This window comes from Panthera pardus, unplaced genomic scaffold, assembly GCF_024362965.1.
Source record: "Panthera pardus isolate Hobbes unplaced genomic scaffold, ASM2436296v1 HiC_scaffold_21, whole genome shotgun sequence".
NCBI lineage: Eukaryota > Metazoa > Chordata > Mammalia > Carnivora > Felidae > Panthera > Panthera pardus.
Window position 1 is genome coordinate 40,907,647 of NW_026526777.1, and position 23,547 is coordinate 40,931,193.

The window sequence follows — 23,547 nt, forward strand, 5'->3', positions numbered from 1 at the left end:
GATAACCCTCTAGATCATTTGTCTTGAGAATTAATTTTAGAACATATTTGTACTTCGAGAAAAATGTGACTGACTTATAACCAGAAATATCAACAGCAACCTTTAGTCTGACACGAAACCTCTTTAAATGTCACTAGCAAAATACAATAATTATCACTACCATGCAGTATTGTGAGTACTCAGTTTCCTTCCTTTTAAAGCCAGATAACTAAACACCACAGAGGTGCTGCCACTGTAATTCTCAAAGTATCCATACAGCACCTGCATAAGAATCTCCTGCAGCACTATTTATAAATGCAGATTCCTGGGCCCCAAGAGCAACCTAAGGAATCAAAATTTCTGTGAGATCAAGAAATCTGCATATCTTCACAAGCTCATCTAGGTATTAGTCTGAAAATCAACAGTACATATCCATTTCATTTTTTCTACTATTTAAAGGAGACATTAGTTAAAACCATCTTTGGTTAAAACATTTTGCCGATACTTAAAATTGCACATATGTAGAGTGTTTGTCAGTATGTGTTTGAAAACATTTAGGCGACAATAATATTGATCAAAAGCAATACCTCTAAATAAAACTTCACTTTTTAGAAAGAGCTTTAGGATAGTGAAGGGAGTTATTAACCAAGGGTTAATGATAAACTAACTAGTCTTCACTCAATATAGCAGTCCACACACTTTATTCAGCAATGTAACAAGAGAGAAGTTCCATTTTGATAGACATAAGGCAGATACAGGGTAGATCTCCAGGGTACATCCTTTATACAGAATAACAAATAACTTCAGGTTGCACAACATGTGGTAGGCATTTGTCGCATACCAACAGCCATTCCTTGCTTATCCCTTCCTAAAAGAGCCCTGATTTTATTAGGGGACACAATATATCCTACCCAGGCATTGCTCACCCCATTCCCCTTTGCCAGGCCTCTCAGGCTCTCTTGTGAACCAGTACCTTCTAATGAGATTTAAGAAGAAAATCTGCAAGGGACTTCGGAGAAATATTTTTTTCCCAAATAAAAAAGACTTGAAAGGAAAAAGCATTCTGTGTCCTACTTCCAGCCTTTGATTGGGAATGAAATGTCTGTAACAGCAACAGCCACACTGTACTCACTGGGGAAACAACTATAAGGACAAAAAGCTTCCATAAGGATCCCAGGGGGGAAGAACAGAAAGAGCCTGGGACCTTATGAACATTGTTGAGCCGCTACACAAGCACTAAATTATCTAGTATCTCAAGAGGGATTTTACAATTGTTCAGTGGCCTCTGAGATGTTTTCAACAGATTTTTCTACGTTTCTCCTATACTGTGGTTCCATGATTCTCATAAACAAGTGAAGACCAGAATGTGGTCAATGTCCAGCAAAACATTCTTAGTTCTGAGAGAGATGCTTCCCTTAGACTGTTCATAGTATCTATGGAGTCAAGCTTGATACCTCCTTTCATCATCTATCTCGTATCATAGTATAAGTACTTTTCCATTTCCAGGGGAAGACATTCTAAGTTCAGTCACCACAAAGACAGGATAGTCTTTGCTTATGCAGAGCCAAGTGAATATAGATAATGGTATTTCTGTACGTTTTTGTATAACCTATGTAAGTGTTACCACGGGTTAATGTATAAGAGATGGAATTTAGAACAATGTAGTTTCTTATTAAAATATCTAGCTGTTTTACTGGAATAATCTACAATCCAGCTATTAAGGATGCTTTCCCACAAAAGTTATCACGAGAAGTATCATTATGGTACACACAGTATAGGGCCTCTCCTCCAGGACTACCCTGTCATATGTCCACAATAAGGCTGTGGAGCTTTCTAGGAGGGGTAAGCAAATTCCAAAACATAGGGAACATGGATTAGACTGGTTCTAGATGAACGGTCTGGCTGGAATACTAACTAAATTCATGCTGAACAAAATATGTGTAGACCATGGGAGCAGATCCAACAATTTAATAAGCAGGTCCCCAAGGTAGTGACGGTCTATATCATATTTAGAAAGGAGTCTTTCTTCCATCTTCCTTGGGCTACGAGTACAAAACTCTAGAGTCTCCATGATTTTGAATGTTTAAGAAGTTATTTGTTTTGGCCAAGTTTTTTGTTCAAGGTTTTATCTGTTCTGGTCAAGATTAACTGCAATGCAGGGTTAAAACCAGCTACTCTAGAGTCATGGATCCTTTTTCTAACCAGTGGAGGACCCAGAAGAAATGGGTGGCAAGCTTTTTCAAAGGTCCATCTGGTAAGATTTTGGGGAGCCCACTCAAGTGGGAAAGACCAAGGAAGAACAAGACTTCTATTAGCAGGGTTATCAGGGTAACACTCAGGGCAATAATCAGCTCTGTTAATACGGTCTAAGAATACTTGGTAACATTCATTTTCAACAAGTTCAGTCTGGTACAACCAATGGCCTAGTTCTAAACTAGGGAACCACTGTTGTCCACAGTCAGGGCAATGTGAATTATCTGAGAACATCTGGGCCTAGAAAAACAACACAGAAAGCAATGTAACAGTAAGAGGCAACAATGACACAGATACCCAAATAACCAGGTCCTATTACAGGTCTGGTTTAGCAATGTCTCAGTCTGAAAATACTTGGCAACCAGAGTTAAATTTGGCTTGCACCTCCGTGCAATTCTTCAAGATTTCGTTGTCTGTTTTTCACTCAACTGCAACTCAGTCTCTGAACCCAGGGACCGATTTCGTCTATAATGTTGTCAGTCACTTATTAGCAGCACAGATCTCAGAATAGTTCCTTGAAATCCCAGCTTCTCAAGAAAAGATGGGGCTCTAGTCTAAATTAGTTATTTCTCCTTGTGTGTTATCAGCTGGTGGTATCATGCAGAGGCACTCGGCTTACTCTGCTTTGCTGGTAAATTATTTCGTCTGCTTGGTGAAACAGAGGAGCGGACAGGTCCAATGGGTCTTTTGTGGGCGCTGGCACTTGTTGTTGTAATACAGGTACCCAAGTCTTAACGCCTTGGCACTTTACAGTGATGGAGGGGGGTCAGGAAAACCTGGTAGAGTCCTCTTGAGCGTGGATCCAATGAAGTCTTTCTTGGGAGGACCTTAATCAGGACACAGAGAAGTAGCTGATGTTGAGTTGGTTGGAGGGTCTGGAAATGCTTCACATACCTGTAAATGATAAAACTTCAGACGACTCATATGGGCTTTGAGTTGCTCACAATATTATTAGAAACATGCATTTGGAAATCATTTGAGCCAGTCAAGGTGGATGAGAATTGTCTTGTGGGTTTCTCCATGACAATTTTATATGGGTTCAAACCAATGTATCTGTTGGGAGTTATGCTTATTTTGGGCACTAGGAAGGGTTTTGGTTCATTTAAGATTTGTATTAGCTTAGTATTTTCAGGACTAGATTTCTTTTTGTTAACTCCTTTTGCATTTTAGTAATAATAAAGTCTGTATAATCATGTTTAATCTGGTAAAACTTTGAGATTTCTTGTGTATCTCTTCTGTGAAATGGGTGACATATGTGATATTCCTGTAATGTGTGGGATAACATTAACAATGGTGACAGCCTTTCTACAACAGACTTCAATCCATCCAGGAAAATGCTTACAAAATCATCAGGAAATATCGTTAAAAGCTAACTATAGGAAGTTGGAGGCAATCCTTTTGAAGGCTGAAAAAGAAACCACGAGGGACAGGTCTTATTACCCACATCTATCTTTATAGGTTTATGCACATTATAATGTTTAATAAGGCAAGTCAGGTATAGTCTTGAGCAATAGTCCTGAGCAATTCTTGGAAAATATTTAGAAAATAAGTTGGAATTTATAGATACTATCATCATTTTTATACTCCTTCATGACACTGAATGCAACAAATAAATAAGGTCGGGTACTAGGATGTATGGAACAACTGCATAGCCACCTAGAAAGTACTATGTGCCAGAGTACAACATATACCTTGTTTTTCTGCAGTGTTTTGTGAGTTCTGAGGCTTGATCCTGTGAGAGCACTAAGGGACACAGGGAAAGGTGTGAGTGCTAAGACTATATAAAGATTTGGCCTGAAAAGCAGAGGAGTGAAAGCCTTAGTTGTGGTTTGGCCGAAGCATCTTCCTTACAGACTATCAACGGTAGCTGTGATTCTCAGATTTTAAAATGGCAAGTTTAAAAGGTAACTGAAGAGTTTCTGACAGTGCTGCAACACAGGGCTCCTATTCTGATGGGAGCCCCAGATGAGGTGACAAAGTCAGTAAATATACTGATGTACTTTTTGAGGTTAGGTAACAATGGATGCGTGCGGGCTACCAATTCAGCTCCTCATTCGAAGTGAACAACAGAAGGGATGCAGGGATCCTGACTTAACAACCTTTATGGTGACAACACTGAACAGCTGAGGGTCCACTGACAAGAGCACCAGAGTAAGTTTCAGTTATTGAATTGGGAAACCTTGCAGGTCCAGTACGTGGAACAAATGAATAAAGCCACACAATCGTGGGGCTCAACATAAAAGTCACTAGTAGAGTTATATGGCTAAGTCTAACACTGAAAAGATAAGGAATTGTGGATTTTTGGCGCGAAACGGGAATATGCAATTGAAAGCACAAGACAGTATTCCACATCCACCAGACTGGCAAAAATCAACAAGTCTGACAATGGGGACTGCATACTCTCAGTAAAACCACCCCTCCCCCAGGACTCCATGTCTCCACTGGCAGCGTCAAGAGCCAGACCTAAAGCTCCAAGTACTCAAAATAAACCCACCCTTCCCCCAACCTTCATTTCTCAACTTCAAGAGTCCACAAAGCACTAGAGACCCAAGTATTCCTGAATTCAAGAACTCTAGTTTTCCTCATGTTTCAGACAAGACAGCCCCTCCCCTGATCCTCTAAACCACTATGGGCCAAGAGTCAGAAAGGGACCCCAAAGCACTAAGTGCTCAGAGTAAGATTACTTATCACCAGCCTCTTCCCTCATTCCTAAGCCTTACCACTGATAGGTGAAGAGGGCCTCCTGAAATGCTCCTGGCAAGATTCTCAAACTCCACTCCCACCCCCCACCCACAGCTTCACTGACATTATCAGCTTGAAAGCACCAGGCCCAACCAAGCTCATCATACCTGTATCTCTGTTTATGCTGACCACTAAATAAAGCCCAGGGCCTCGGAGTTGTACTTCATCCCCTGAGTCTCGAATCCCCATATAGATCCAAGAGCAGCCGAGATAACGTCCCCTCTCCTTGCTTTGTTGTTTCCATTTTGATATAGTAAACATTTTAGCCATTTGTCTGTACTGAAACATAAAATCCCTGAGAATAGGGCTTTTTGGCTTTTTATTTACCCAAGTAAATAAGGTTGTATGGAACAACTGCACAGCCACCTACAAAGTACTATGTGTCAGAGAAGTACTCGTTTTTATGTGCCCAAAAAACATAAATGGTAAATACAAATAACTTGAATCCTTACACTCTAATAATAGGAGCATAAATTAGTACAACCACTTTTGGAATTAATTTGGCATTATCTAATAAGGCTGAAGGTGTGCATTTCCTAGAACTCTGTAATTCCACTCTTAGGTATATAACCCAGAAAATTTGCACACTTGCATTTGAAAACATGAATGTAAATATTCACGGTAGTACTGCGTGTAACAGCCAAACAGCCAAAATGACTATGAACAGTAAAATGGATAAACAGATCGAGGTAGGTATATCTTGTTTTATTGCACTCTCCTTTACTGTGCTTCTCACATACTGCATTTCTTAAAAATTGAAGGTTTGCAGCAACCCTGCATCAAGCAAGTCTATCACTATCATTTTTCCAACAGCATCTGCTCACTTCGTGTCTCTGTGTCACATTTTGGAAATCCTCACAATATTTCAAACTTTCTCATTATTATTATCATATTTGTAACAGTGATCTATGATCACTGATCTTTTATGTTACCGCTGTAAGTGTTTCGAGGTGCCAGAAACCACACCCATGTAAGACACTGAACTTAATAAATGTTGTGTGTGTTCTGACTGCTTCATTGACTGGCTGTTTCCCCATCTCTCTTCCTCTCCTCAGGCCTCCCTATTCCCTAAGACACAACAATATTGAAATTAGGCCAATTAATAATCATACAATGATCCCCAAATGTTCAAGTGAGAGGAAGAGTTGCACATCTCTCATTTAAATCAAAAGCTAGAAATAAGTAAGCTTACTGAGAAAGACATATAGAAAGCTGAGACAGGCTGAAAATCAGGCCTCTTGCACCAAACAGCAGAGTTGTGAAAGTGAAGGAAGTTCTGGAAGAAAATGAAAAATGCTGCCCCAGTGAACACACAAGTGCTATGAAAGTGAAACAGCCTTACTGCTGATACGGAGACAGTCTGAGTGGTCTGGATAGAAGATCAAACCAGCCACAGCGTTCCCTCTGGCCAAAGCCCAGTAGAGCAAAATCCTCACTGACTAATTCTATGCAGGCTGAGAGAGGTGAGGAAGCTGCACGAGGAAAGTCTGAAGCTAGCAGAGGTTGGCTCAAGAGGTTTAAGGCAAGAGGCCGTCTCCGCAAGATCAAAGTGCAACGTGAAGCAGCAGGTGCTGGTGTAGGTGCTGCAGTAAGTGAACCCGAAGATCCAGCTAACTTACTTAATGAAGGTGGTCATGCTAACAACAGGTTTGCAATGTAGATTAAAACAGCCTTCTATTGGAAGAAGATGCCATCTGTGATTTTCACAGCTAGAGAGGAAAAATCAATGCCTGGCTTCAAACCTTCAAAGGACAGGCTGACTCTCTTGTTAGGGACTAATGCAGCTGGTAACTTGAAGTTGAAGCAAAAGGCTTCTTTTTCCCCCATTCCAAAAATCCTAGGGCCCTTAAGAATTATGCTAGCTACTCTGTCTTTGCTATATAAATGGAACAAAGTCTGGATGACAGCACATCTGTTTACAATATGGCTTACTGAATATTTTAAGCCCGCTGTTGAGACCTACTGCTCAAAGAGATTTCTTTCAAAATATTACTGGTCATTAATGATGCACCTGGTCACTCAAGGGCTCTGAGGAATATGTAACAATGAGATTAACGTTACTTTCATGCTTGCTAACACAATGTCAATTCTGCAGTCCATGAATCAAGGAGTAACTTAGACTTTCAAGTCTTATTATTTCCTTTTTTTTTTTTCAAGTCTTATTATTTCAAAAGTATGTTTTGTAAGGCCATGGCTGCCACAGAGAATGATTCCTCTGATGGATCTGGGCAAAGTAAAATGAAAACCTTCTGGAAATGATTCACCATTTTAGATGCTATTAACAACATTCCTGATTGATGAGAAGAGGCCAAAACATCAATATTAACAGGATTCTGGAAGTTGGTCCCAATCCTCACAGATGACTGAGAAGTTCAAGACTTCAGTGGAGGAAGTAACTGTAGATGTGGTAGAAAACATCAAGAGAACTAGAATTAGGAGTAAAGCCTGAAGATGTGAGTGAACTGCTATAATTTCATAATAAAACTTTAATGGATGAAGGAGTTGCTTCTTATGGATGAGCAAAGCAATCCGTAGAGATGGTTTCTTGAGATGCAATCTACTCCTGCGAAGATTGTTGAAATGACAAAAGATATAGAATATTACATAAACTTTGCTGATAAAGCAGTGGCCCAGTTTAAGAGGATTCACTACAGTGCTGAAAAGAAGTTCTAGTGTGGGTAACATGCTACCAAACAGCATCACATGCTACCAAGAAATCATTCATGAAAGGAAGAATCAATGGATGCATCAAACTTCACTGTTGTTTTTTAAGAAATTGCCATAGCCATCCCAATTTTCAGTAACCGCCACCCTGATCAGTCAGCAGCCATCAACATCAAGGTAAGACCCTCCTGGCACTTGTTGGGATGAGCACTAGGTGTTGTATGTAAGCCAATTTGACAATCAATTATATTAAAAAAATAAAGGTAAGACCCTCCACCAGCAAAACGATTATGACTCACTAAAAGCTCAAATAATGGTTAGCATTTTTTAGCAATAAAGGTATGTACACTTAAAGAAAACATAATGCTATTGCATAATTAACGTACTATGGTACAAACATAACTTTTATATGCGCTGGAACCAAAAATCTGATTTGACTTACATTATTGAGATATATGCTTTACTGCAGTGGTAGGTAAAAAGTCTTCACTAGTCTCCAAAGTATGCCTGTATTACGTACATATACACACAGATGAAACTCAAGAATATTAACCTAAAAAAACTGAAAGTAGTAGAACCCCCCCACACACAAACTTACACATTTTCATTTACATCAAGTTTCAATATATTATTTAGGAATAAATATTCAATAAAGCTAAAAAGAAAACAACAAACACAAGGAGAATTGTTACTTTTGATGGGAGAGAAAAGGGGATGGGATTGGGAAGGGTATACAGAATATTTCAAATATTGTCACAAATATTTTTTTAACTCTTTGGAGGCACAAGGTTCACTGTATCATAAAACCTAATTGCTTACAGAATCTCTATTCAATGTTATAATTTTTAAAAAGATTAGAGTGGAAATACTAATGGGCTAGAAAAAGAGATTAATAGGCAGAACCAAAATTTCACATTGTGGACCAGAAGAGCAGCAGCAGTTACTTTGCCCAGAGGGTGGCTAATATACTGAGGACCAAAAAAAGCCTTACAGAAGGATACAGATCTTAGTTTTTCTTATAAAATTGTAAATAACTCTCTCTTCACAGAAATGAGACCTACCTAATACTGATATGGAAAAGAAAGTTTACCTAGGCATACTCCCATAAAGACATGCATCGTTTTGCAGGGACATTATTTCATATGGTGCTTTTGTACTAAATTAGAAAAAGGAACCCTTCTTCTAAGTAAGTTGTAGCCCAGAAAACCTCACTTGGCCAGGTATTCAATAGTAATCCTCTGTAAGATAATAATGCTTACTAACAATAACTAACGCCGAGTGCCATTGTCTGTTCTGAGCATTTTACGTGTATTAACTCATGTAATCCTTAGAATAATCAATTTTATGGTAAGGAAACAGAGAGGTTGAGCAACTTGCAAAGGTCACACAGGTCACTGCAGAAAAATAAGTATTTGAATCCAGGCAGACTGGTTCCACAGCCTGTACTCCTAGCTACTATAAGACACAGCCTTTTTGAAGTAGGAACAGTTAAGCTTTAAGAAGCCTCTTCATATATATGAGCTGTTTGCTGCTCTTCAACAGTGTGTATATACTGAGGTAGGGGTGGAGAAAATCACCTATCGCAATTTTCCACTTTCACACAGTAAGATCTAGGATAGGTTTAGGGGGTCCTGCATCCACTGAAATTACATACAAAATGTTTTATGTACACATGTGTTTTTTTCCTAGAAAGAGGTATTTTTAGACTCCCAAAGGAATCTGATGTAGTTCAAAACCATTACGTGTTAATGGTTCCCAATCATTTTACTACCAAATGCAATTTTTATTCCTAGCACACCCTTCCTCAGATCTCATTTTGGAAGGATGTCTAAACAATCAGCATTCCTGTAATAATTTCATTTTCTCATTTGTATTAATTAGACATCTGGGGCTTCTGGGTGGCTCAGTCGGTCAAGTGTCTGATTTCAGCTCAGGTCATGGTCTCACAGTTCCGGAGTTCAAGCCCTACGTTGGGTTCTGTGGTGACAGCTCAGCGCCTGGAGCCTGCTTCGGATTCTGTCTCCCTCTCTTTTTGCCCCTTGCCTGCTCACACTCTCTCTCTCTCTCTCTCAAAAATAAAATAAACATTAAAAAAATTTATTAGACATCTGCCAATGTCAATCTGCCAATCAGAACTTCTAAGAAAGAAAGAAGATAGTGTTACTGGCACTGGTTAAGAAATTTTCAGTATTTTAAATTACAGATAAATAGTCAAAATTCCTCTATCATCAAGTTGGAAAGATTTAGATATTCTGGATTTGTTTCCTTCCTCAATTCCATTATTAGCTTAAGTTAAAAGTAGCTGATTTAAAGTAAATATGATTACTATTAGGCTTGTAGAAATACTGAAAATACCTTGAGAACCACCATTAATTACTCTGATTATTAAACGTAATTTTTTAAGTTCCTGAGGAAAACAACCATGTACTAGGCCCAAAGCCACGTACTGTGGATACATAGAGAAAATCTTACAGGACTTCTACGTGTCCAGGGAATCCAGAAAGGAAACCTACTTTGGGTAAAGGCTAAATGCCTTCAGACAGATATAAAAAGATTGCATGTAGAGTTCCTAGGAAATTCTGGAAGGCCCATAGAAAAAGCAAGGTTTTCAAACAAATCTTTTAACCAACAACAGTTTTAAAAGCCAAAGTTTAAAGAGTTTCTCCACTGCATAAATGTCATACAAATGAAAAACACAAATCAGGTTTTTTGGTAAGAACTAAAGTAAATTTATAATTCTTCCTGAAACTTTATTAGAAGAAAATTTAGAAAACAGCACTTTAACTGAAAAATGAAAATGCAACTCTATCTAATTTTTTTTTTAATTTTTTTTTAAGTTTATTTATTTTTGGGACAGAGAGAGACAGAGCATGAACGGGGGAGGGTCAGAGAGAGAAGGAGACACAGAATCCAAAACAGTCTCCAGGCTCCGAGCTGTCAGCACAGAGCCTGATGCGGGGCTCAAACTCACAGACCGCGAGATCATGACCTGAGCCGAAGTCGGCCACTCAACCGACTGAGCCACCCAGGCGTCCCAATGCAACTCTATTTAATCCACTGAAATGTATATCTACTAATAATGGCAGCTTAATACATACTAATCACCTTCATTAAATATTTTGATTCTATTTTATTCTTCACTATTTCCTGAATAGATGTTAGGAAGCAAGCTCAAATCTGCCTATGACAGATAAGAATTGTCTCATTCTTTTTATCATATGATAATCTAAGTCTCAGACTGAGTCAGGATTGGGGTGACTTCTCCAGGAAAACATATCCCTCAGACGCCTTAGCTAACTCTCCACATGATACATAAAATCAAAAGACAGAAACACAAGGGCACCTGGGTGGCCCAGTCGGTTAAGTGTCCGACTTTGGCTCAGGGTATGATCTCAAGGTTCGTGGGTTTGGGCCCTGTGTCGGGTTCTGTGCTGACAGCTCAGAGTCTAGAGCCTACTTCAGACTCTGTCTCCCTAGCTCTCTGCCCCTCCCCCACTCGTGCTCAGGATGTCTCTCTCTCTCTCTCAAAAATAAATATTAAAAAAAAAAAAACAACAAAAAATGTAAATGCTTTAAACCCTGAATTCCTATTTTGAATATTTTTTTCCCATGGAATATTATATCCTAAGGCTAACCAATAATCAAAAATGTCCACTTTTTATAGAAAACAATATCTCTGATACATTTCATACACAAACTCAAATCTTTCAAGTTTCATATTTTGTAACTAGTTTAGAATTTAGATGACAGGAGATTAAGGAGTATGGGCATAAAAAGGAACTTCTTTTTAAGTTCACATAATCTAAAATAATTCTGTTAAAAGTTTATTATGAAAATAAATGCTCCTTAAAGAAGTCTTCAGATTGTTTTGTGAGGAACTAGCTCTAATCTGGCAGTCTTGAGATCAGTAGAGAAGACATATGGATGACAATTTCAGTGCTACTTACCACATACACTGTTCCCTCTTATGAAGAACACACAGGCCGAACAAAAAAAATTCTATCCTGAGTTAGAAAACAGCTGCAGAGTGTTCTCCCCTCACCCCAGGAACTGACAGATAAAACAGGTGTATGTATGGATTGCTAGCATACCTTAAAGGGGAACAACTGCTTTAGACATTTATTGGTACATTTCAACTGACCTTGCCCTAATGGACCAAAAGCCATCCTTCAAATTCTGTTACAGTTTCGATTTCAAACACCAGCAGTCAAACCTTTAAGGTTAATATGAGTCATTCAATAGTGAGACTCAGTGCCAAGCTTAAGTATTTCTATACTTATACCAGCTATTTGTCTGTGTTTCAAACTAAATTTCTAAGGCTTTCTAAGTCTTGCCCAGTCCTCTGTACCATATTTGTTGTCATAATATGTTTGTATTATTTTCACAGTTTCCCACAACTTCCCAGTATTTCTATTAATTGGTACTTCCATATATTTGAAAGGGAATTTGAAAAAGTACTAAAGAAAGAAAAAGAAGTACTCCAATTACTTCCTTAGGTAACTGTTTCTTAAATAAGGACTAAATGCCTGGAACAGTTCAAATATCATACATATTTTCTGAGTAAAGACACTTCCTTTCCTTCTTATCCTTTTTACCCTTCTTAGTCCCTCCCAACTCCCCTGACTTGTAGTTCAGATTTGGGTGGACTAAGTACAGGCAGTAAGCAAAGCACAAAGGATCAAAGAGTTTGCTAACATTTGGGTACACTAATGGATTCCCAGTTTTAGCTCAACTCCGCTAATCACCTTTACTATCTACACTAAGTCAACACATTTGTATTAAACTTTTTATTTTGAATACATTGTATTTTTTTAAAGAGGTGTTAAGTAATCTCTACACCCAACATGGAGCCTGAACTCAAAACCCCAAGATCAAGAGTCACATGCTCTAATGACTGAGCCAGCCAGGCACCCTAATGATATATATTTTTTAACATTTTATTTTTAAATAATCTCTATATCCAATGTGGGGCTCAAACTCACAACTCCAAGATCAACAGTTGTACACTCTACCAACTGACAGACAGCTAAGCACCCCTTGAACTAATTTTAAACTTACAGAAAAGTTGCAAAAATATTGCAGAGTTCTCTTACATCCTTTATCTAGTTTCTCCCAAAGTCAATATCTCATAAAATTGAAGTACAATTATAAAAACCAAGAATCATTGGTTTTTATCAGCTAAACTACAGACTGTTCAAATTTCACCAGTTTCTCTATTAATGTTGTTTTTCTGTTCCAGGTACAACCTGGGATCTCATATTGCATTTAATTGTTAGTTCTCCTGCGTCTCCAAACTGAGACAGTTCCTCAATCTGTAATTTATAGTTTCTTGTCTTTTGTGACCTTTTAGTCTTTGTGACCTTGACACTTTTTTGAAAAGTAATGGTCACTTATTCTGTCTGATGATCCTCAATCTGGGTTTATATAATGTTTTTGCATTCATTTTGTTGCTCCAACTTTGGCCATTAGGAGCTCCTTCAAGTTGGCTCCTGTGTGCCTTCAACCAGGACCCTCAACTTTTTTGATCATTTCCTGAATTTCAAGCACTACAAGATGTTCCAGGCTCCCTGTCCCAGCCCTGGAGTCAACTATGTCTCCAAAAATCCTAGTTCTTTTTATCAAAAAACAGTGTTCAAAAACCAGTTTCACTTCAAGCCAACAATTTGGACAGCCACCACTAGTATTTGTTTCCTTACTAAACTTATTAACTGGAAATCATCAGTGTCATGTTGGAGCATGTTAGAAATGCACATTTTTGGGCCCCACCCCAGACCTACTTAAACCAGAATCTCTGAGAGGCTGGTGCAGGAGTTTGTGTTTTAAGAGGTTCACCAGATCATTCTAATGTTTCACCACAAAGTCTGAGAAACACCGCTTTAAAGAATAGTTTTCCTGGGGCGCCCGGGTGGCTCAGTCGGTTGAGCGGCCGACTTCGGCTCAGGTCACGATCTCGTGGTCTGTGAATTCAAGCCCCGCGTCGGGCTCTGTGCTGACAGCTCGGAGCCTGGAGCCTGTTTCCGATTCTGTGTCTCCCTCTTTCTGACCCTCCCCCGTTCATGCTCTGTCTCTCTCTGGCTCAAAAATAAATAAACGTTTAAAAAAAAAAAAAAAGAATAGTTTTCCGGCACTATAAACCCTATGTTTATCTCTAAAAAAAAAAGTTTACTGTTAATAATTCATCTTGTATATAAATCATACTTTCATTGATACAATTAATAAAACTATAGGTGAATGCCTCTTCTGTTCAGGCACTCAACACTTCCCTATTCTTCATCATTTTCCTATAAAAACTGTTTTTAATGTGGTCACAGTAGTTACAAATACTGTTACTTTTATATACAGAGAAATTGTAGGTCAGCCTCCAGGATCAATTCCTGCCTACATAAAGGACCTAAAATCCACACACTGAAGCTGCAAAAATAAACCCCTTGCAGCACTCTCCTCTGAAGTAAGACTGCCTAGGCCTGACCGACTGCTCCAGTACCTGGCTTGAACTCTTCTCTATGCCTTCATTTTCTTAACCACAAAAAGGAGTAACACTACCTAGAAGAAAGAGGCACTGTAAGAGTTAACGAGCAGCATTTGCCATAATGAGGGCACACAAGAAGCCCTCAAAAACTATTAAATAAAAGTGTCACTAGAGGTTTTTATTACTTTTATTATTTTAATATTTATTTTTGAGACACACACACACACACAGCACAAGCGAGCAGGGCAGGGGAAGAGAAGGAGATACAGAATCCAAAGTAGCAGGCTCCAGGCTCTGAGGTATCACCGCAGAAGCCGGTGTGGGGCTGGAATTCACGGATCAGGAGATTGTGACCTGAGCTGAAGTTGGACACCTAATCAACTGAGCCACCCAGGGGCCTAGAGATTGTATTTTTTGAAATGAGGAGAGCAAATGGAAACCGTGTTAAAAGAAAATTATGCTGTTTCTTCACTAGATCAGAATAAAGGCAGACCCAGACAGCTTTATTTACAGAACTAAAACAAAACTCTCAGAACTAAAACAAAACTCTCAGAAGTTAACCAATCTTTTAAATTTGACTTTCTGCAAAAAAGGTTATTACATTCACATTACACATGCCCACGATCAAGGGCTAAATGAGAGGGGTGTGTGTGTGTGTGATCTTTTGAAAAAAATTTTTAATGTTTATTCATTTTCGAGAGACAGACCGTGAGCAGGGGAGAGGCAGAGAAAGAGGGAGACACAGAATCTGAAGCAGGCTCCAGGCTCTGAGCTGTCAACAGAGACCCATGAGGGACTTGAACTCATGAACCAGGGATCATGACCTGAGCCGGACAGATGCTTAACCCACTGAACCACCCAGGTGCCCCACAATTTAATCTTTTGAAGTATTATAATTATAGGTGGATTTTCTTCCTATTTTGATTACCAAAATCATGGTGTTAGTAAAGAGGAAAACAGCCCAATTTCCCATCTGCTGGGTCCTTAAACTATCCCATTTAATACTCCAAATAACCCTATGAATCTCTAACTTTGCAGACAAGGAAAGGCGATCAGAGCAATACAGTAACCTGCCCAAGTCACACAGTGACAGAACAGGAATTCAAACACAGCTCTCACTCCAAATTCTATGCTTATAACCAATGTTGGGGACACTGTTCTTTATTCACAAAATGCTTGATTTGCTGTACAAAACTTGTGATAAAGTATAGTCACTCTACGGAATTATCTCTTGTGGGACACAATAGTAGTCATAAGATGTAGAATACTAATTAAATTTTAACACAATTAAAATTCTAAATGCGAAATGAGTAACAGCAGAAGCAGATAGGGAGTCTCTGAGCAAACTTCCCCTTAGGAAATTCAAGAGGCATTTCAGAGAAACGTAGATTTCCATGGTATAGTTTAAAATAACTTCTCAGGCAAAAACAAATTATATACAAGACACAACACCTTATTAAAATACTCAATAATCCTCAAATATTATTAACTAACTTCATAAGTTACTGTATTCATGAGTTATAGGAGCTCTCAGGCTTGTATTATCTCTATGCTAGTAAGAAAAACAAATGAAATAGAGCTTAAATGAGTCATTCGTGGTTATGTGATAAAGCAGCAACAAAACTGGTAATCAAGTTGTGGACTCTGCCTTCAGCATAATAAACATTACTGAGAAGAGGTGCTCACTTAAAAGTTTCCATAGCAAATGTCAGATTTTCAAGCCATTCTAATCTATACAGACTCCTGAGATTTTTAGTTCTTCTACCATGAAATTCCTTTTCTCATTAAATGATTTTCCACTGACCATTTATATGCTAATCATGTGCTTAAAAAATAAAACTGGTAAATATGGATAGATTCCACGGCCCTAATTCTTAAAAAAAAAAAAAAAAAAGACAAAGATTTCTCATACGGATCTAAAATAAAATGTTTTAAAGTCTAAAAACCGGTAAAACTAAAAGTGGTATATAGAATCAGATTAAGATAACTCATTCCTGTAACCGTGTATAAAGTCTAACAAGCACTACTGATAAAGTAGAGAATACTACACACTTTCTTCTTTTTCCTCTCACTCCCTGCCCCACTTTTTTAGGGAGTACTATACACTTTCTTGAAGAAAGAAAAGAGTAAACTTTCTCAAAAGGTATGAAATACAACTGAGAATACGTACATAATACATAAACAAATGAGTAATTGTAGCGTCTAACTAAACTTCAACCTTGGCCCTTTTTAGCACCATTAAGGCTAAAAAAAAGGTGGGGCAGGGAGGTGGCACTACTTTATAAGGACTGAGATGACGTAGGACGAGATCCTGCTAAGCACGCAGGTAAAGGGAGTAATCACCACCCGCAGTGGTAGTCAGATATCCCGTTTACATTTTGAGCCTTATAGAAATTCTGCTTCTCGTCTCAAAGTCCAACCCAAACATTTATTCCCACCTTAATTCTGTTTAACGTTTACAAGACTCTGCTTCTCTTCTTTTACTTCCAAAAAAAAAAAAAAAAAAAAAAAAAAAAAAAAATACGCCCCCAACCTTCCCCATTTAAGGTTTTTGCTGTAGGGAGGTGGGGGCGGGGAGGGATCGTTTTGGAAAAATCTTTCTAAAGAAGCTTTCAGATCAAATATTAACACACGTAAAAGTTGTATATACATTTTACTTACTTACAAATTCTAGCAGGGTCTTAAATCGTCGACTGTCAACGTCTGGAGAGCCCTTCGGTGTTCTTTTTGCCCCACAACGCCGGGCTGCACCCCACCTCGGACGTGGAGGATCAGAACGTCGTCCCGGTCCCAGTCCACGTGACGAAGACCTTCGTGGGGAGGAGAGGGACGCACGGAATGCTGGGACTGGTAGTCGGCCCGCCCCTCCTCCTCCCCAGTCTGCACGCCCCTCTCTCCACTCCCCACCCGCTGGCCAATGCCAGGGTGAGAGGCGTGGCGAATGCGCACCACAGAACCGCCCGGGACCATATCCCTGCAATCCTACAGGAAAGCGCGCATCTCTGCAAGACACCGCGGAACAACCCATGGAACCAACACTGTGAGGACACTACCCAATAATGCCCAGTACCAGTTAGACATGGCTTGGAACTTGGCCTCTACCTTTACAAGGTGAGTGTCCTCAAACGAGTTGCTTAATCTAACCCTCAGTCTGCTCCTGTCAAACGGGGACAAGGCTACTTACAAACCTCATTTGTCCGTAAACATGCTAATGTACCTAACGGTACCTGCTAAGTTATAGTAATAAATGATGAAAAATAAATATTTTGGTCAATCCCATAAATGTGCAGATTGAGAGATGGCAAGGAATTTAGCGAAGAACACACGATTGGTTAGGGGCAAATAAGTCTAAATCTCCTGTACCTGACGTACACTAACTCAAAACAACACAGAAGAAACCTACTCTCCTAAAGCTCAGTTTCCCTTTCCTCTTTTTTTTTCTGTAACACTTGTGACCAAAACACTATTTTACTTTGATTTTTATCTGACCCCCGTGGAATATAAACTCCAAGGCAGGGAGGGTTGCCTTTGGTCTACTCTTTCACTACCATATCCCCAGTACCTAGAAGAGGGATTGTGTAGTACATTGCAGAAGATAAATATTTATTCGATTAATGATTCTTTTTTTTTTTTTTAATTTTTTTTTCAACGTTTTTTATTTATTTTTGGGACAGAGAGAGACAGAGCATGAACGGGGGAGGGGCAGAGAGAGAGGGAGACACAGAATCGGAAACAGGCTCCAGCCTCCGAGCCATCAGCCCAGAGACTGACGCGGGGCTCGAACTCACGGACCGCGAGATCGTGACCCGGCTGAAGTCGGACGCTTAACCGACTGCGCCACCCAGGCGCCCCTCGATTAATGATTCTTTATGTGGTGGTGATTTTTGGTGCCTTCATCTCTCAATCATTCTCTTTCAGCAAAAGTCACAGGATTCCTAAATACTGTTTAATAATTGACTGCAATTTCTAAATCAATAAAGAATAAGTGGAACAGTATTTACTCTATCCTACTCATTTCATTGAATTTAACTTCACTTAATTTCAGTCTAACACTTCCAGCTAGACATTTTCATTTGCAGTAACTGTCTAAAATACTTTCCATTTGCTTGTGAGAGTGGGAAATAAATGGAGTTGGCTACTATTTCTTGAACTTGCTTTAATATTTTAATTTTTTCCTTATTAGAAAAGAACAGGGGCGCCTGGGTGGCTCAGTTGGTTAAGTGTCCGACTTCAGCTCGGGTCATGATCTCACAGTCCATGAGTTCGAGCCCCGCGTTGGGCTCTGTGCTGACAGCTCGGAGCCTGGTGTCTGCTTCGGATTCTGTGTCTCCCTCTCTCTGACCCTCCTCCATTCATGTTCTGTCTCTCTCTGTCTCAAAAATGAAAAAATATTAAAAAAAAGAAAAGAAAGAAAGAAAGAAAAGAACAGTGTTGGGGTCCCTGGGTGGCTCAGTAGGTTAAGTGACTTCGGCTCAGGTCATGATCTCACAGTTCATGGGTTCAAGCCCCTCGTCGGGCTCTGTGCTGACAACTCAGAGCCTGGAGCCTGCTTCAGATTCTGTGTCTCCCTCTCTCTCTGCCCCTCCCCTGCTCATACTCCGTCTTCTTCAAAAATAAATAAAATGTTAAAAAAAAAAAAAAAAAGGAACAGTGTTGCCTTTCTGCTAAGATAATAGAGTTATTTCCCTATCTGACCAGATAGGTGATGATGCACAATGAATTGATAAATGCTTTCTCAGTAACTAGATTTCTGCTTACCCTAAAAACAACAAAAAAAAACCCTTCATATACAAAAATTACATTATTTTAAAATAAACTGTGTACTTTAAAATAGCTGCTTTAAGGGTGCTCGGGTAGCTCAGTCACTTAAGCGTCCAATTGGGTTCAGGTCATGATCTCATGGTTCATGGGTTCGAGCCTGCATTGGGCTCCAAGCTGCCAGCGCAGAGCCTGCTTGGAATTATAGCTCTCTTCCTGTCTGCCTCTTCCCAACTCACACTTTCTCTCTCTCAAAATAAATCCATAAACTTAAAAAAATAAAGAAAAGAGCTGTTTTAGAAATCCAGCGTCAACAACACTAGATTTCTAGACTCAGGCATAACAGCTAGGTATACAAATTGATGCCATTTAATCTGAATTATAATTTTTAATAGAGATCTTCCCTCATATATGGCAAATACTCTAAGGCTAAAGAATACACTCATTATTTATCAAACATTTACGTTGGTACAGAATAGATGTTTGATAAATATATGAATTAAATGAGTGTATTCTTTGTTATAATCATTTCTTCTCTAACCTGTCTTCTCTTTCCAGCCACTGAATTCCTCCACATCTCTCACGTTCCCAAAGTAATTGTTTAACAACCAGAGCTCATGCCCCCTCTTGGTAATGGTGACCCAGCAAACCCCTTCCACTACTGGCTATGAATCTACTGCCTCTAACGTCAAGTCTTTTGGGGCCACTCTTACAGTTTGGAAAACATCTACAGCAGAATATCTGGTTTCATAAGAGTTTAGCCTCACTTCACAGTTAGTGATAAATGTTGGTATTTGTAAGATTGCTAGGAGTGGGAGACAATCCTAGCCTATGCCAGGGCTAGGATTATGGATTATTATCTAGACCAAAGAGGGAAAACCCTAAGCAAATATACGTGTTAATGTTAAAGCTACCATGCCTCTAACTTTACTTAATGTTCTCATGATTTGTTTCTTTGGAAAGTGAAAGCCATTAGTTTCTTTCCTAAGCTTTTACAAGCATTTTAAAATTTCAAAACACCACCATACTGATTATTCAACAGGTAGAACCTCTCATCTTCTGATTATTCAGCAACATGTAGAACCTCTTGTCCTTTGTTTTTAAATATGTCCCCAAACCTAAGTTTTAAAGTTTGTATCCAAAGTATCTATGTAGAGACTATACTGGTACATGTTTTAAAGACGTACTTAATATGCACTGATGTTCATAATATGAACTTTGTATATTAACACTATTAAAGTTTTATATCCTTTAAAAATTACATGAAAGAATTTTTACAATTATATGTTAATGAGCACTATAATAGGCACCTTACAGAGAAAGGGTTACTTAAATCGTGAATAAAAGCCAGGTATTACCAAGTATCAGTACTTTTCAGCATTTTATCGGAAAAGAATTAAGACTCACAAATTTTCCACATACAATACCATTTATCCCAAGCGGACAAAGGAGAATACACTTTTAATTTTCCCTTAAAAAGTTAAAAAAAAAAACAAAAAACAGCATCTCCTTTGATACTGTTCCTCCAGCTTCTTTGGCTATATTGTATATTGTAAACAGAACTAAACTACTGAGCCTAACAGTCTAAAACCTAGGTGACTCTCTAAAGCATGTAACTATCTAGCCAAATGTATGGACAATTAGTGAAAATATAATACACCTGAGGCTTTCATTAAATTGAAATCTGTGCCCAGTTTAAGCAAACGAGTCACTGAAAAACATTCTAAGGTGATTTAAAATACTTGAAATAAACATCTTCCAAAATTTCAGAATGAGTCAGTAATTGGTTTCCAAAATTACAATTTCTTAAACCTACTCACTAAAATAAGTTCTAGAAAGTCTTCCAAGACAACTGTATATGTTTGAGGGAACAATCTTTTCTCTCAATTATTGACTTTCTATATGTCTAAATTTGGCTAGTTACTGCAGATTATCCACATCTGTAAATATGAAGAGTTGAGACAAACAGCTTTTATCATGCTTTCTTATTCAATAAACTAAACGCAAGAAACCCTAAAATCAAAGTCAGTAGATCAAGTCATGCCCAGAATCAAAATAAGAATGGGCCATAAGTTAAAATTACAGCGCTCTTATTTCATCAAAGTTATTTGTTCATCTCTCAACGTCCATAACACAGCACTAATGTTTCTGAACAGTGCTGCTGGAATACAGCTTTAACACGAAAGCCAGGAATAAGACTGCATACATTCTGCAAATGGAAATCTACCCGAGCGTATACCTGCAGATACGACTTTGCACTCTCAACAGGTGACTCAAAATTTAAAACTGGCTGCCTTCACAAGGGGCTTAAAAACTAAGAAATTTCCAAGAAAAGATAGCCCTTGCAAAAGGATCTTTATATCATCACTCCAGTAATAAGTTTGGAAAGGCATGGCTAAGGTAGCCGTCGACCAAAAAGGTTCCAGGAAAACTGCGCAACAGCCTGGGGGCGAGGACTGAAACTTCTCCCCACCTCCACCCCCCCCCCGACTTTCGCTCGGCCTTCCCCCAGAAACTCGGAAGAGGGGGCCAGGACCGGCGTCTCCTGCGTGCGGGCAACAGTTGCCACGAGCAGCTGGGCTCAGGAAAGGCAATTTGCCCAGCCAGTTGTCCCTTCTCCGTCGTCCCCTCCCACCTTCCCCCAAGGCCAAGGACAGCGACGTCGTCCTCCCTCTTCTCCTCCTCTTTGGTGCCTTCAGCCAGGAGGCGGGAGTGACCCGCAGCAGCTGACCCAGCATAGGCACTGCCTCTCCCACAGCCCTCAGGACACACCATGGGCCCAGAGGCGGGTTTGCAGCACAGCAGCGACGACGCAGGCGGAGGCCACGGCGACTCTCAACTGCCTCCCTGACCGCCGCGAGCACCGCCCGACACCCCGAAAAGTCGTCGCCACCCACGGCAGGAGAATCTAGGGACCTCAAATCCACCTTCGCGATCGACTCAAGCTACGTCAACAACTATGGCGGGCGACGGGAGGCGGGAGGAGCCGGGGAGGGAAGGATGGGGGCTATACGTCACACCCCGGCCCCCCTTGCGGGAGGGTAGGCGCCGGCTCGCCCCTCAAAATGGCGGCGGCAGTGACGCGCCTGCGTACGGAATTCCTTCGCCGTCGCGCCTCGGCCGGCGGGAAGTGAGGTTCTCGGAAGAGCCGCCAGAAGTGTACGGCGACTTCGAGCCCCGGGTAGCCAAGGAAAAGTCCCCGGCGAGAAGACGAGTCCCGCTAGAAGAGTTCCGGCCTGATTCTGAGAAAGAGGAAGTGAGAGAAAGCGCCTACTACCTTCGTTCTCGGCAGAGGAGGCAGCCGCGACTCCAGGAAGCCGAGGAGATGAAGACGCGAAGGACTACCCGTCTACAGCAGCAGCAGTCACAGCAGCCTCTGCTAGAGCCGTCTCCGGTTACGACCAGGAGAGGGTTACGGGACTCTCATTCCTCTGAAGGTGAGACCGACGGAGGTAACAGTCTCCGCCGCGAGCCGGGGAGCGAGCGCAGGCGCGCGGGCGCGAGCGGTGTGTGCGCGTGTCGGGCGGGCGTAAGCTCCCGCCCAGCTCATCCCCGCCGGGGCTCCAGTGGCTCCGCGGCGCGGATAGACGGGCGCCCCCACGCGGGGTCCGCCCCCACCGCAGGCGGGCAAGAGGTGCAGGCGGCTGAGGGTTGGGTAGGCAGTCGTGCTGAGCGACCTGATCCGGGAGCTCTGCGCATCCCTGTGCGTCGAGCAGGGGCGTCCCGAATTGCCTTTATCTGCAGGCCGTCACGGAGAGTGGACGAGTTAGGTGGCAGGCGCGACATCAAAACACTTGGGACTCCGTTTCACTTCAGTTTCCTCTGTCCTGCGGATGTTGCTACCAAAGCCACTTCCATTTCCTCCTTTAACTCTGAAAAGCCAGAAGTCCCTAGCTGAGAGTTATGGTTCTAATGTAACCTTCCAGTCTTTTTCCAACGCTACCCAGGTCAGGGGAGAGGGAAGGGAAATTTGGGGAGTGGGCGTTTCAAGGGATAGAGTAGTTGATGAATTGACTGAGACCCCTCCCAGGTACTTACACCGAGGTGGGCTAAGTCAATTATCCTGAACTTTGAGCTGATCGCTCTGTCTTACGTGTGGTGATCTCTGCAAAAATTCGCCACTTGAGGTTCCTCCGTGTAACCTCATTGGTTAAGTAGCTTGACGAAACAGGATTCTTAGTTTTTATCTAAATGGGCCAAAAGGATGTTGACAAAGTGAGCGTATAGTTTTAGGTAAGTCACAGGTGAATCAACTCCGTTAAGCCATCCTCTCCCACCCACCTCCCTCTTCCCCTTCTAATCCTGAGTCACAGGTGAAGTTTTGTTTTAGCCCCACGTAAGGCACCTATGAGGTAAAAATCCGAGGGTTTGAATCACAATGGGATTACATAATTAGCGGTGAACCATTGATGGCCAGGAAAAGGAGGTGGATTTTCAGCTCAGAGCAGTCATAGGCAGCACATACCTATTGACACCTGAAGTGCTGACACGTTTGAAGATGCGTTGATGTGGAAAACTTTATGTTAAAGGTGTGTAAGTTACTACTGGGTGTAGGTACTCAAGACAGTTTAGCTCATATATAGGTTAGTGTGTGTTTCTTTAAAGGTTAGAAACCTGAAGACAAAGATCCCATCATTGAAGTTAGGTTGTACCTCCTTCAGTATCTGAGGAATGCTTTGCAC

At 40.5% G+C, this 23,547-nt stretch overlaps 3 protein-coding genes across 9 annotated transcripts in view; 1 reads left to right on the forward strand and 2 right to left on the reverse strand.

Moving 5' to 3' along the window:
- Nucleotides 1–16,881, reverse strand: part of LOC109254375 (torsin-1A-interacting protein 2-like) — a 36,648-nt gene extending 19,767 nt beyond the window's left edge. Inside the window, exon 1 of the mRNA XM_019428207.2 lies at nt 16,769–16,881. The gene's annotated coding sequence lies outside the window, so the exon portion shown is untranslated. The remainder of the gene's footprint in view (nt 1–16,768) is intronic.
- LOC109254378 (torsin-1A-interacting protein 2) lies at nt 664–23,138 on the reverse strand. 4 transcript variants are annotated; one of them, XM_019428252.2, is made up of 2 exons: nt 22,904–23,138; nt 664–3,126 (listed from the first exon to the last, which is right to left on the reverse strand). In XM_019428252.2, the coding sequence occupies exon 2, from the start codon at nt 2,464–2,466 to the stop codon at nt 2,071–2,073; it is 396 nt and encodes a 131-aa protein (XP_019283797.1). In that variant the 5' UTR covers nt 2,467–3,126; nt 22,904–23,138; the 3' UTR covers nt 664–2,070. The 4 variants fall into 4 exon arrangements, with proteins under 4 accessions (XP_019283797.1, XP_019283787.1, XP_019283777.1 ...); XM_019428242.2 differs by lacking the exon at nt 22,904–23,138 and adding an exon at nt 22,143–22,253; XM_019428232.2 differs by lacking the exon at nt 22,904–23,138 and adding an exon at nt 16,773–16,884.
- The window catches only part of TOR1AIP1 (torsin 1A interacting protein 1), a 43,550-nt gene continuing 41,599 nt past the window's right edge, over nt 21,597–23,547 (forward strand). Inside the window, exon 1 of one of the 4 annotated variants that reach the window (XM_019428184.2) lies at nt 21,597–22,302. In XM_019428184.2, the coding sequence (XP_019283729.2) occupies nt 21,825–22,302 (478 nt within the window). In that variant the 5' untranslated portion in view covers nt 21,597–21,824. The remainder of the gene's footprint in view (nt 22,303–23,547) is intronic. The other 3 variants (XM_019428156.2, XM_019428193.2, XM_019428176.2) reach the window with 3 other exon arrangements.

Excerpts from the sequence above, each read along its gene's own strand:
- LOC109254378 (XM_019428252.2), bottom strand. The coding sequence starts at position 2,466 with ATGTTCTCAGATAATTCACATTGCCCTGACTGTGGACAACAGTGGTTC.